General features: G+C 36.1%; 4 protein-coding genes across 4 annotated transcripts; 2 read left to right on the top strand and 2 right to left on the bottom strand.

Annotated features, from left to right (window-relative positions):
• Nucleotides 1-5,464: 5,464 nt before the first annotated feature.
• LOC128862985 (protein SCO1 homolog, mitochondrial) lies at nt 5,465-6,625 on the top strand. The gene is made up of 3 exons (XM_054101849.1): nt 5,465-5,995; nt 6,059-6,267; nt 6,334-6,625. The coding sequence occupies exons 1-3, from the start codon at nt 5,557-5,559 to the stop codon at nt 6,481-6,483; spliced, it is 798 nt and encodes a 265-aa protein (XP_053957824.1). The 5' UTR covers nt 5,465-5,556; the 3' UTR covers nt 6,484-6,625.
• Nucleotides 6,626-8,762: 2,137 nt separating this feature from the next.
• LOC128863563 (eukaryotic translation initiation factor 3 subunit I) lies at nt 8,763-10,244 on the top strand. Its single transcript, XM_054102784.1, has 3 exons — nt 8,763-8,874; nt 9,081-9,570; nt 9,635-10,244. The coding sequence occupies exons 1-3, from the start codon at nt 8,872-8,874 to the stop codon at nt 10,120-10,122; spliced, it is 981 nt and encodes a 326-aa protein (XP_053958759.1). The 5' UTR covers nt 8,763-8,871; the 3' UTR covers nt 10,123-10,244.
• On the bottom strand, nt 10,228-11,152 carry LOC128863564 (uncharacterized). Its single transcript, XM_054102785.1, has 3 exons — nt 10,999-11,152; nt 10,875-10,936; nt 10,228-10,814 (listed from the first exon to the last, which is right to left on the bottom strand). The coding sequence occupies exons 1-3, from the start codon at nt 11,006-11,008 to the stop codon at nt 10,407-10,409; spliced, it is 480 nt and encodes a 159-aa protein (XP_053958760.1). The 5' UTR covers nt 11,009-11,152; the 3' UTR covers nt 10,228-10,406.
• Nucleotides 11,153-11,231: 79 nt separating this feature from the next.
• LOC128863562 (DNA-directed RNA polymerases I and III subunit RPAC1) lies at nt 11,232-12,538 on the bottom strand. The gene is made up of 2 exons (XM_054102783.1): nt 12,266-12,538; nt 11,232-12,204 (listed from the first exon to the last, which is right to left on the bottom strand). The coding sequence occupies exons 1-2, from the start codon at nt 12,400-12,402 to the stop codon at nt 11,346-11,348; spliced, it is 996 nt and encodes a 331-aa protein (XP_053958758.1). The 5' UTR covers nt 12,403-12,538; the 3' UTR covers nt 11,232-11,345.
• Nucleotides 12,539-13,890: the final 1,352 nt, after the last annotated feature.

Below are 13,890 nucleotides of genomic sequence, written 5' to 3'. Positions count from 1 at the left end.
AAAAAAAGATTTAAAAAAATGTAAAAAAACACAACCTCTGAACATATTTATTATACTCGCTTTATGGAACATAAATAATCGTACATAACTATACCAAACATAACTAAGCTCATAATTATTGTTATGCATTTAAAACGTGTACGTATGAAAAGCGAAGCATTTTAAGTGGAGTCCTCTAATCTTCTAATTGTTTTTTGCTTATTTCAACTTTTTTGGGATCCCGTGATTAATATAAGCTGATCTCGGAATATCCGGCACCTGAAAAACACATTCCTGTATGCATCCTGTGGTTAAGAGGGCCATTACTGTTATTGTTGTTGTTGCAGAGTAAAATTTTCCCGAAGCTTTTAGATAATTCTGATAACGCCCGAGTCGTTCTGATAACCCAGAAATGGCTGTCGTATAACTTCGTTTTGGTTTGGTAATTCTCCAAAGAAGATAATTGGTTTTTGTTATACTCGTATGTTAACAGCGGAAAAAGCACTCCAATAATTTTTAGGGATGCTACTGTTAGTGCTATCATGGAAATGAATCAGTTAGATTCGACCAAAATGGCCACCGATTCTGGTTTAACTTCAAAAGTTTTCCATTTACAATATATGTATCTATAGTAAATATATCTCTCGTACTCAAGAATGATCGAAACAAGATTGCGCTCATCCTTCAAGAGAGAGATGTAAAAATGCGAGCAAGAATGCAAGAAAAAGAAGAAGCAAAAAAACAATACACGCCTAAATTGCACAAGTACAACGTCACACACACAGCGATTCTGTCAAATTTGCTGAGAGCAAGGTAGCGGTACAACGATGGGCGCCATCTTATTATTCTCTCCATCGTGCTTCGTACTGAAACTAGATTTCACTCTATTTGAGTGGCTTGAGTACTACATGTATATAGTAGTAGCAGTTATAGAAATTTAGCGTATGTGCAGAACTATGCTCCGTTAGAAAATTACACATTTGAAAGCAATAATTGTAGTATAACGTTTTTGAGCTTTAAGCCAAGTTGGTAATAAAACATAAATAGAATAAGATTTAGGTTTCAATGTTAATTTTGTTATCTGCAACTACGATCGAAGTCATTATAGGACTTTTTTACATACCAATTAAAACTGAAAGTTAAGTTACATATTTCGAACATATGGGTTGGTATTATATTTTTGTGGGGCTTCAAACATTTTTTGACCATTAAATGATTGACTTAATTGAGCAAGAATATTAATGTTTTTTTCTCAATTGTTTCTTAATGACTTATACAACAAAATACGGTTAAGTAAAAATAAAGTAAAAAAATATGGTTTACCCTCTCAATATAAAATATATTGTTTTTACAATATACCGCATAAATATAGATTTGCATTGGAAAACATCACTGTAGCGTTAAGAACTTTAGAAAAATAACAGTGAAGCGAAAATCGTAGTTCTCCACAAAAACATGACATAGAGTAAGTTCAGCATTTCTGTTTTTTCATATACTAAACATTTATAACTAACAATTTCTATAACCTCTTATTGTTTTTCGCTCTTTTTCCTGCTTTCTTCTTTAGCTATTTTCAGCTGAACTGACCTCAACCTTTTTTCACTCCTGTCTTCGAAGCTGGTACAAATAGCTGGTTCTATATATAACACAGCTTTAAAAACAAAGGAACAAACAAATCGAAACAAGACCGCTGGCGGTTTTAAACAATTAGAAAATAAAAATGTTATATGTATCTTATGCTTTTCTACTAAATGCTACTTTATATACACAAAAACTGCTATCATTCAATTTAAATAACTTTTTTCTATTTTCAAATGAAGTGAGTATTCCAAATAACTTAGAAGGAAATAAAATTTCAAATATCCACGTTTGAAAATTAAACAATAAAATTAACCCTAAAAAAATGTCAGCACTAAAAGTCATATTTTTATTTAAGTTCATATGTAACTGAGTATCTATTGTAATCATATTCAAACTGCATTAATAAACAATTTATTAACATACATTAGATCCAAATAGTACCCAAATAGTAGTGTTCATATATATATAAACACGTACGTATACACATACATACTACGTGTAGTAGATCTGCCCAAGCAGGAAACGTGTAAGGATACCCGGTGGTCTAGAGCACGAAAATTTCACCTATTTTCACGATTTTTTTTTTGCCATTAAAAATTTAAAAAACGATGTTTCAACTTTTCGGTCTTATTAGTACGTTTATTGAGCATACAAAAAATTTTTTTTTTTACTTTTGAAACCATATTTATTATTATAAAAATGCCGCTGAAGATGACCCTCTCGAAAAATCGAACCCGGACGGCGTAAATGATTTCGAGACTTCTACTCATCTGAAACACAAAATTCAAGAAAATTCTTAATCAGAAAGAGTGCGGTTATGGTCGGAACTAAAACAAATCGAAAAAATAAAAAATTGACAAAATGGCGCACTTTTGAAAAAAAAGTTCGTAAAATCGGGTTTTTTCACTAGTTTTTTAGTTTAAAAAATAGGAAATTATTTAAATAAAATTATGATTCTAGTTCCGACGATAGCGATACATGCTGTGAACAACATATCCAAATTTCAAGTGATTCGGTTGAATAGTTTTTTTTGTTTTCATCCCCGCCGTGCCGAAAATAGTTGTTTCGAGATAAATGAGTTTAAAGTTTGAGGTGCAGGAGCACGTGGACCGCACTCTACCTGGTTAATGGGCTGTAGAAGCTATAACATTGATCATTTCCGCATGAAAATTGCACAGTATATTCTTAAGATACTATACTTTCGAAATATCGATTTTTTGAAAATTCTAGACCACCGGGTCACCTTAAGGACCCATTCAAATTATGCTTGAAACTGGCAGGCAGTAGAGATATGCATAAGTATATAATCAGCCTCCTGTCTGCATAAATATTATAATTCGTTTCTCATTCAATTTACAACCCAAAAATGAAGCATTAAAAATCATTATGCGTAAGCATAAATATGAGTTGCAGCGTCCGAACATTTTGTACCTACCTGTTAGCATGAAACACAGTTACACATACAAAATACAAGCAAGCGTTAATTAAAAATAAAGAATATATAATATTACAAAAAACTATATGCAGAAGTGTTTTTGTACGATATGGGTAATATTGAAATGCTGTAAGTATTGTATATATATTATTATTTAATTTAATTCTAATATATTATTATTATTATTATTAAATAAATTATCTAAACTAATGTTGAGCTTTCTTTTCAACTGTTGTTGTGCTCATTCATTTTCTCAAAGAATGAGAGGATTTACACTTCGATGCTGCTTTCGAAAGGCAGATGGTTTTAGCACAAACAATTTGCATGATGAGAACAATCGCTATTACAAAGAACTGCAATCGTTTCCTCAACAGCATAGATAATAACAAGGCGAATAAATCCACCTTGAATAAAAGATGCGAAACTCTTTCATTTTGAGAGAGAGCGCGCCCATGAGCACAGTCAATTGTATGGTAGTGGAGTGGCCGCGTTTTTTCAAAGAATTATAGGGAATGATTTTACATTTACATTTTCTATGCTAGGATTGAAGCCTAAAGCTTAGGTGTGGCAGATCGAGCTCAAGAATAATAGAAGAACAAAATTAAAGAGCACATTTGTTGTACGCGTAAAGAGGTGCTGTGAGAGCAAACTACAAAATCGCAACAACAATCCATAGTTAAGCCGACACCGAACGAAGAAAATAGCGATAGACATTCGGCTATGGCGGCCGAAGCATAATAGGTAAAATTTGCCATTGTGATTATGATTGTTGTTGTAGCAGCATAAATATTCCCCATAGATGTAATGAAGAACCGACTGTCGTGTCACCTTTATTGTCATTACCACATTTCACCAAAGCAAGCCTCATTTTAATAAGTTTTTATAGTAAAAAGCATGAGAATAAAAAATTGCGAACAAGATGTTCAATAGAAAATCAAAATGACAATTAATAATTAATTGTACACTGGGTTATTTATAAATAAGACACGAAAACAAAACTTTTTTTGCATCCACAAAACCCAAAGGTATACAACGTTTGCTATTAATTTTTTTTCTAGAAGGATTGTTTATCAACCTTTCCTGGTAATTGTTGTTGTTGTAGCAGTATAAACATTCCCCCATACATAATCGGTCCGGTTACGTAGAATCGACTGGTCTAGCTTGTTGGTCCGCGGGGACTATTTTATTTCACCCCTACCACGCATTTTTGGAAGGCATCCTCCTATCGGCCACCTGGGGTCGCGTCCTCTAGAGTTTACAAGCTCCCCCGAGGGAAAAACAAAACTCTTTAATACACATCAAATCAATTTATTCCGTCAAATTCAATTAGAGCAGGTTAACAGTTCGCGGACCGCCTAACTTTCGGTATTCTGTTATAATTCTGGATCGAATTTATGTCGCCGAAATGAATTCATATCTAACCAAGTTACGTTACACAGATTAATTAATATCTTTTTGAGGTATGCATTGCACCGTAAGTCTGTATGATACGCTTCTCTTCACAGTACAAATAAACTTTGTATTAACTAAAAATAATTAACAGAGCACCAATATTTTCAATTCGCGGCCGCCGTAGCCGAATGGTTGTTGCGACACTACCATTCGGAATTCAGAGAGAACGTAGGTTCGAATCTCGATGGTAAATCAAAATAAAGATAAAGTTTTTTCTAATAGTGGTCGCCCCTCGGCAGGCAATAGAAAACATCCGAGTGTATTTCTGCCATGAAAAAGCTTCTCATACCAAATATCTGCCGTTCGGAGTCGGCTTAAAACTGTAGGAGACCCTCCATTTGTGGAACAACATCAGGCCGCACATCATAAATAGGAGAAGGAGCTCGGCCAAACACCCCAAAAAGGGTGTACGCGCCAATTATATAAATAATATTTCATTTCTCAAAAATTTTAATATAAAAATTCAATTAAAAAATCAGAAATTTAAAAAAATATTACCGAAAATCTTCTATTACAATTCATCTTTTATTTAAATCTGGCATCCCCATCCTTCTAATCAGCTGTTCACATTCAATCGTGCATCTTCACATTCTTCATATTACTGTAGGAAAACTATCGATAGCCTGTAACTCGATTGTTTCGATGACGATAGACGATATTCAACAAAGAACTTCATCTACATAATGTGGTGTTACTAGAAATGAATGATATATAAATTTGTTCAAGCTGCAATGTATTGGTTATAAACCTAATAATAAAAAAAAATATTAAACTTAATAATAAAAGCACAAATATTGAATGATACTGGTAAATTATGTTGTACTACACTAATCTGGAGAAAAACATAAATTTGCTGTATTTATTTATGCATTGTTTATAAAAAACCTTTTACCGACATTTCACATAACCACAAATTGCTCAACGTAATGTAATGAAATTCCAAAATAGTGCGTTCAAAATAAACTGTCGATAGTGTGGGCAAAATTCGATAGTAATTGCAAAATAAAACTATCGATAATTTTCCTCCACTACTTCACATTAATTTTACGTAAAAAGCCGCATAGCTGGATAAATTGCATTGATAATAAAAAGCTCAACTCATTAAAATTATGTCAGGCAATTTACATCGTTTCATTAAAAACTGTAGCACAAGATCTACATATTGGAAACACACATGCCTCACAAAGTTGACTCCAAATACAACGGCTAATCAGGTACAGCGACGATTCGCCGCCACAGATCCTACTAAAGGCAAAGGTCCTATTTCATGGCGGAGTTTAGCATTAATTGGTGGCGCTGGTGCGATTGGTTTAGGATTTATGTTATATGTAAAAAAAGAGAAAGAGGAAGCTATTATGCGTGAGCGAAAACGGCAGTTGGGCAAAGCAGCGATTGGTGGGCATTGGGAACTCGTTGATTCAGCGGGTGCAGTACGCAAATCGGAAGATTTCCTGGGTAAATGGCTGCTTATTTACTTTGGGTTTACGCACTGCCCGGATATATGTCCAGATGAGTTGGAGAAAATGGCGGCAGTTGTGGATGCTATAGGTAAGTGGTTAAATACAAAATCGTACTTATAGTGAATTTGAAGTCTTATTTTTGTTGCCGTAGAAAAGTCACCACAAACTCCGGAAATTCAACCGATTTTTATAACTGTCGACCCGGAGCGTGATACCAAAGAGATTGTCGGCAAGTATGTGAAAGAATTTTCACCTAAATTGCTAGGCCTCACCGGCACCGTGGAACAAATACGAAATGTTTGTAAAGCATTCCGCGTGTATTTTAGTGCTGGACCACGCGATGTGGATAATGATTACATTGTACGAATATTAATCTGATATTAAGTTATTTGAATAGATGCATTTTTATACAATTTTCTATCACAGGTTGATCACACTATCATCATGTATCTAGTCAATCCAGATGGAGAGTTTGTGGATTATTATGGACAGAATCGCGATAAGGACCAATGCATAAGTTCGATATTAGTAAATATCACCAAATGGAATAATTTGAATAAAAAATGGTTCGGTTAAAAGGGTGGCTGGTTCAAAGATAAAACTAAGAAATTGTTAGGTTCCTGGACTGTTAAGGGGTGGCTGCATTTATACCGTCTGCAGGTAGTGTTTTGCGCAATAAATTTAAACAAAAAGAGCATGCATGTATATGAATAAAGAAGTGCGTCTTATTATTTTTTAGCTAAGATAATAACAGCCACACGGCATATGGTTCTATCATAAGTATATTTTTTGCCGGGTTCTAAATTCTGAAAACTCGGATACCATTTTATCTTAAGTAGAAATATTTATAAAAACGTAAAACTGCCGCGAAATTCAAAGAAGTGAGATCTATTATAAAGAAAATTGTAAACTAAAAAAAATATGTCGTTCCCCCGACATTCGGTTCTATGTTACCGGAACGACCCAAATTTATTATATCGCACCCTAAATACAAAAGGGTCACAACTCAAAATGTACTTCTGCTCAAATATGAACGAGACGTTATCAATAAAACGGTCCGCGGATGACATATGGCAAAAATATTTTTTTTGTTTTTTGGTAGGACTGTTATAAGCTTTCATGGAAAATTTCAGCGTGATATGTCACATAGTTTGTTTTCTGTGCTACTGTAAACAAGTCAAGCTCGAGTGTGGAAAATTTTGAGTTGTGCCCCTTTTGTATTTAGGGTGCGATATATCTGGCCGAAAACTGTCGCTCCAGCAGCACTCGCCGCACATGTATGGGGAATATTTTTGCTGTTGCAACAACAACTAAAAAAAGTGCGTGTAGCGTAGTACACATAACAGAAGTGAAACTTTCAAAGCAGACAAAGAAAGAGGGAGAGACTCGAGAGAGAATGAGAGAGGGAGAGAAAGAATATAATATATATCTAAATAAATTCACAACATTTGCAGAGAATACAAATAGACAAAATTTACAAAAAACGGAGGATGACCGACCGGTGTAGGTAAACGCCGGACACAACCCGTGGCAACAGCGCGCACTACTCCGAGCGTTTATCACCCGTACAAACGCAGTGATTCCAGGATCGCAGTAACGGCACAAATTACCGCAAGGCAATACCAATAAATCCGACCCCGGAATGGAGAGCACTTTATAGTACGCACAAGCACTAGCCAGGAAACGTAAATAATCGCCAAAAAATAAGCATAAAAAAACAACGCCAAAAAAAATTGGGACCAAAAAACGCCCCAAACAGTAGGCACCAAGGAAATATAACGCCAAAAAGTAAGCACCAAAAATATATTTCCTACAAGTTTGCACCAACAAACAAGCGCCAAAAAGTAGGCAGTGTTATTTCTCACTAGAAATTAGCAACCACAAGGAAAAACCAAGGAAAAATAGCCTAACGTGTATCTAAGATATATATAAGGTATATAGCTCTCTCTCTCCGTTATATCTTTTTTCTCTCTCGCGGAACGAAAATGACCAAAACGTTGCATGGTCTTGAAAATTTAGTCTCCATTCTCGCTTGTCCACCAACGCCTAAGAAGTTTCACTTCAAAAATAAATAATTGGCGCTTACACTTGTGTTAGATGTTTGGCCGAGCTCCTCCAAATGGGAAATGGTGTTTATGAGGAGCTTTTTCATGTCAAAAATACACTCGGAGGGTTGCCATAGCCTGCTGAGGGACGAACGTTATTAGAAAAAACTTTTTCTTTCATTTTGCTGCATCATGCACGGAGATTCGAACATATGCACTCTCGTATGGTAGTCACGCACCGATGATTTCGTTGACGGCGGCCGAATATACGAAAAATATAATTCTTACTAAGTAGAATTGCACACACTTTTTTCTTACTAGCAAATTGGTGCAATTAAAAATTGCAACTTTCCTCAAAATTAAATATCAATTGGAAATTTCAATTTCATGAATTCAAATTCAAGAAAAAAAATATATACATATATATATATATATATAATTGGCGCGTACACCCTTTTTGGGTGTTTGGCCGAGCTCCTCCTCCTATTTGTGGTGTGCGTCTTGATGTTGTTCCACATATGGAGGGACCTACAGTTTCAAGCCGACTCCGAACGGCAGATATTTTTATGAGGAGTTTTTCAAGGCAGAAAACACTTGGAGGTTTGCCATTGCCTGCCGAGGGGCGACCGCTATTAGAAACAACTTTTTCTTAATTTTGGTGTTTCACCGAGATTCGAACCTACATTCTCTCTGTGAATTCCGAATGGTGGTCACGCACCAAATTATTCGGCTACGGCGGCCGAAGAAGAAAAATACCTTTATGAAAATTAATATGGCATCTCCCTGTTAATTGACACTACTTATGTCAATTTTGTTTTGCCAGCACTGCTTCTCTACAAAGTTTCTTTTAGAAATTTTAGACCGCTGTCCACAGCATTGAAACATTTAAGTTTTACAAAAACAGAAACAATTGTGTAAAATGGTAAATATCTTATAAAAATAAAAGTTACAATCATGGTTTGTAATCGAATAGTGTTAATATGCAGTAAATTCCACAAAGATATAAAATTGTTGTGGTGATGAGTTTTCGTTCACACCTAACCTAAAAACATTTAGTTGCTCATCCATCTCCTGCAAATTTTTTGTAATAAAATGTGATAAGTTTATTTGTTTTTCTTTTCCATTAAGCGACCTTTAATGCTGCAAGGACACGAGCGTTCTATAACGCAAATCAAGTTCAATCGCGAAGGAGATTTACTCTTTTCGTGTTCTAAAGATCAAAAGCCAAATGTGTGGTATTCACTGAACGGCGAACGTTTAGGCACATATGACGGTCACCAAGGTGCCGTTTGGTGTTTGGATGTCGATTGGACTACATCGAAACTTATTTCGGGTGCTGGTGATATGACTACTAAGATTTGGGATGTGGAATGTGGTGCTGTGATAGCATCAATCCCAGCCAAGTCGTCTGTGCGTACTTGCAATTTCAGTTATTCTGGCAATCAGGCGGCATACTCTACAGATAAGGCTATGGGTCAAAACTCAGAGTTATTTATTATTGATGTACGCACAGCAGACTCTAGCATTGCCGAGCAGAACCCTATTCTACGTTTACCAATGTTGCCATCGAAAATTACTTCTATGTTGTGGGGACCTATGGATGAAACTATTATCACAGGTAATGATGAAATTGCAACTTACTATGTGCGTGCTTATATTAAAAAATTTTCTGTACATTTTAGGACACGATAATGGACAAATTTCTATTTGGGACATTCGCAAGGGTGGCCGTGAGATTAATTCAGTGAATGATCATACGGCTGTTATAAACGATATGCAAATGAACAAAGATGGTACAATGTTTGTGACCGCTTCCAAAGATACATCAGCGAAATTATTTGATTCCGAATCCTTGATGTGTCTCAAAACCTATAAAACGGAAAGACCTGTGAACTCTGCTTCAATTAGCCCAATTATGGACCATGTGGTGTTGGGAGGTGGCCAAGATGCTATGGAAGTGACTACGACATCAACCAAAGCGGGTAAATTCGATTCACGTTTCTTCCACTTAATCTACGAGGAAGAATTCGCCCGTCTTAAGGGTCATTTCGGTCCTATTAACAGTCTGGCCTTCCATCCGGATGGCAAGAGTTACGCCTCAGGTGGTGAGGATGGTTTTGTGCGTGTGCAAACTTTCGATAGTACATATTTTGAAAATATCTTCGAGTAGTTATATTTTAGTCATCCCACATAACCTTTTTGTAACTGTATTTATGTAAAATTGAAGCTAATATGCAAATATAATGTTTGCAAATAAAACAAATTTCAAAAGATATTCAAGAACAAAAAGAAAAATAATTACGCTTTTATTTAGGGATATACATACATATATATGTTTAGAGTGGTTTAAAGCACATTTTTTTTATTCAAACACCAAGTCACATAAATGTTTGCGGTCTCTTTTCTGCTCGCCTTGCCTATATAACACATACATATATTTCTTTGGATTTTCCCTTAGAAGAAAGATCTCTTTGTTTTCTTCAAAACAACTGGCTGCCCCTGCATGGCAGCATATTGTGCTGCAGTTGGTGCGCAACCAGGTGGAGGTGGTGGTATACTTACTGCTCCTGTTGGAGTTGTTCGTACCTTGGCTCCTGGTGCTAAAGACAGGATATGGGACTCATTTCGAGTTTGAACATTGTTAAACGTTATAGGAGCAGTTGCGGTCACGTAATGATGTTGATAGTATTGCGGTGGCGGTGGAGCGTAGTTTTGCGCATACATGGACGTCTGGGCTTGCTGAGGCGTAGCATTGTAATTATATGGTTGCATATATGAGTTGGGCAAAGAGTTTGGTGCTACCCTATTAGCAGCAGATCCATACATGCGTTGGCTTTCTTCGTAGGAAGGAGGCGGTGGACGCTACAAATAAATATGTAATGCTTAACTATACACCTGTTTTACAAACACCTAATCTCTTACGTGATTATATCCACTGGCTGCGGGCGCGGATGGCGCTCCGGCTGTGGCCATTGTATTTTTTTCTATAAAGAAGAAAAGTAACTGTTGTGGTTATTTCTTCATATTACAATGAAATCATAGTTACCATTCGACATTTCCAATTTACACTGTACGGCTCTGATGAATTTCTTATTTTTTATGTTTATAATTTTCTACGATATATTTTTCCGTTCATTTTTTCTGGCCGAAAATATAAACTAAATGACGTTTGTTTATATGCGCCGACTTTACTGACACAACAAAGCGTTTAGTGACGCCTTGAACAGGGTTGCATCCAGAATATTAAATTTTAAAATAAAATAAAAAAATATTTATAACTGATTTTATTATTAAAAATTTCTTTTTATTTATTTATGGTATATAGTTGGACACAACAAATTTACTTTTTTATTAACTTATAACTTTAAACCTAGGCAACTTTTTTCTAAAACATTACGCCGCTTCTATTTCCTCTATGAATTTTCGACATTTTTCTTTTAGTACCTTTACAGCTTCAATGAAAATCACGTCTGGTTTAAGCGCTCCAACTGACTCAACACTAAATATATAGTGATCGCGGATACGTGACATCGTCACTGCATCTTCTAATTGCGGATAGCGAAATACGTTACGGCTGCATGTATCATAGCGCGCATCTTTCACATATGCGCAATCGTTTTCATCAATACCTATTACACCGGGCGAAAAACATTTCTGCAGTAGAAATGCCTCTTTGCCCTCCACCTTGCGGTTCAACTTTATTTCAGGCAGCAATCTGTAGAAAGCAGTAGCTACAGGTGAAAATTTTGCGTGATCCTTGCCAATACCTTTTACAGCTAATAGACGTAGGTCCAATTCATGTCCCGGGCGCAATTGATTTATTAGTATATCATCGTGTATACAACCAACATCTGTTTCGTTGAAAATCTGCGATTGCTTGCCTTTTGGTAGCCATTTCATTTGACCGGAATAAACTTTGTGGTTTTTATAGATTGTGTCAAAGTTCGACGAATCTCTGACATCTTTGCGACGCGTACACTTGACTTTCAATTCAAATTCCAAAGTGTCGTGTTCGTTTCCTTGATCACCACTTTCCTCTGTTTTGTACAAGAATCGGCGAGAATCAGCACGTAGTGGTATAAGACCCAAACGGTGTGCGAGCACTTCATCTTGCATAATGGATGTGTTATTATAAATGTACACCTTCTCGATGGCCATGCTGGGTACTTCGCTGAGCATAAGACGACGGAAAGCGTTTGCTATGCCTGGATGCACGCCTATCATATCGAACTCCATTTCATTCCCCTCATATCTGTAAAAGTATATATGAATTAACCAAGTCAAATAAAGTTGTTTTTGATTTTTTGCTTTACTTTACGACAACTATCTGAAACTTTTTTTTAAATGTTTCCAAGTTGAAAGGTTCATCGGCTAGTCCATAATCATGTGGATCCTGCTTCAATTTGTGCTCGTCCATGTACAATTTAGGATGTTGAGTGCTTGCAGACATTTTTACTCAGACACTTTCTTATTGATTAAATAAATATATGTTACAAACTTTGGTAAATCTTTGTTGCATTAATGTGTGCCCACGTGCTGATTGTTTTCTTTCTTCGACTTTGTCGGCTCAGAATGTCAGCAACATATCAACAACACCAACTTGAAGAATGTAAATGTTGCCAGATGTTATTTATCGCAGATCACTGTTGGGGTATACATACATGGGCAAGTTTAAGGCAATTTGTCTTTCAATAACCAATACATTTTTATCTAAAAGCGCTGCTTAAAAAGCAAATCCACACAAGGCGGATTGCTGGTCTAATGCTTCGGCGCCACGCTCAAGCATTTGCTGTCCAGCAGCTTATATGTGTGCGTGTCGGGCGCATGACGCTAATATCTAAAATTTTCGTCATGCAAAAGCCGACAACAAGTATGTGCGACACGAAGCAAGTACGTGGGTCACCCGAAACGCACACATATAAGCTGCTGGGCAGCAAAAGCGTGAGCGTGTCGACGAAGTATAACAGCTGATTTTTTGTTTGCTTTTGCGATTTGCTCGGTTGTAAATCAAAGTGCCCTGCTTCCTTGTTGTTGCTTTAATTACTTGCATTCGCATTGGAGGTCTTCACGTATTACGGAATTCGTATTTAATTTTAATTAGCGAAAGAGAATTCTCTTAATAACTACCTGCACACCTAGGTTAGGTTAGGTTATTATGGCAGTCGGCTTAGAGTAGCCAAATCTCTTAGATCATGTAGGTTCCTTGTGGTACCACGGTGTAAACGGCGGGCCTTACTGTTTACTTTTAATGACACCAGTTAGACTATTTTATGAGGTGTAGGTTAGGTTCTATCCATATTTTCCTAACAATCTTGCTTTACTCCTATCTAAGGCTGGACAAGTACAGAGGAAGAGTTCTACTGTTTCTTCATCGCCCCAACAACTTCTGCAGTGTTTATGTGAAAATATTCCTAGCCTAGAAGAGTGAGTACCTAACAGCTAATGGCCGGTGACACAAGCCACGACTTTTAGTATGTTCTCTTTTGAGAAGTTAAGCAATTCGAATGATCTTTTCCTATCTATTTGCAGCCAAATTAGCCTGGTTGTAACACACGTATTTTCTTCTCTCCATGACCTATTGGCCTGTTGGAGAATACTATTTTTTATCCTTAATCTGAACCCCTAAGTTACGCAAATAATTTTACTACTCTTGACTGCTAATACGTATTTTCACGTGACTTCAAAGCAATGTCTTGTGAGGACCCAAGTTTATTATTTGTCAAATTTTGGATTTGACTTGGACCCGTTTTTTCATCCTGACACTTTTCTGTTTTAATATTAAACATATATTTTAACAGTAGAAATTCTCGACAGCAAACATTTTTAAACAATTCAGCTGATATATCTCCTACCAGTTTTTCCAAATGATAGCAAATTTTCCAGGATTTAACTTCTTTGCTCTTATTGGGAGAATGTTCGCTTATGGTCTTGATGATTC

This window comes from Anastrepha ludens, chromosome 5, assembly GCF_028408465.1.
Source record: "Anastrepha ludens isolate Willacy chromosome 5, idAnaLude1.1, whole genome shotgun sequence".
Classification (NCBI taxonomy): domain Eukaryota; kingdom Metazoa; phylum Arthropoda; class Insecta; order Diptera; family Tephritidae; genus Anastrepha; species Anastrepha ludens.
Note: the sequence above shows the minus strand (reverse complement) of the source record. Positions and strands in the feature narration are given on the sequence as shown.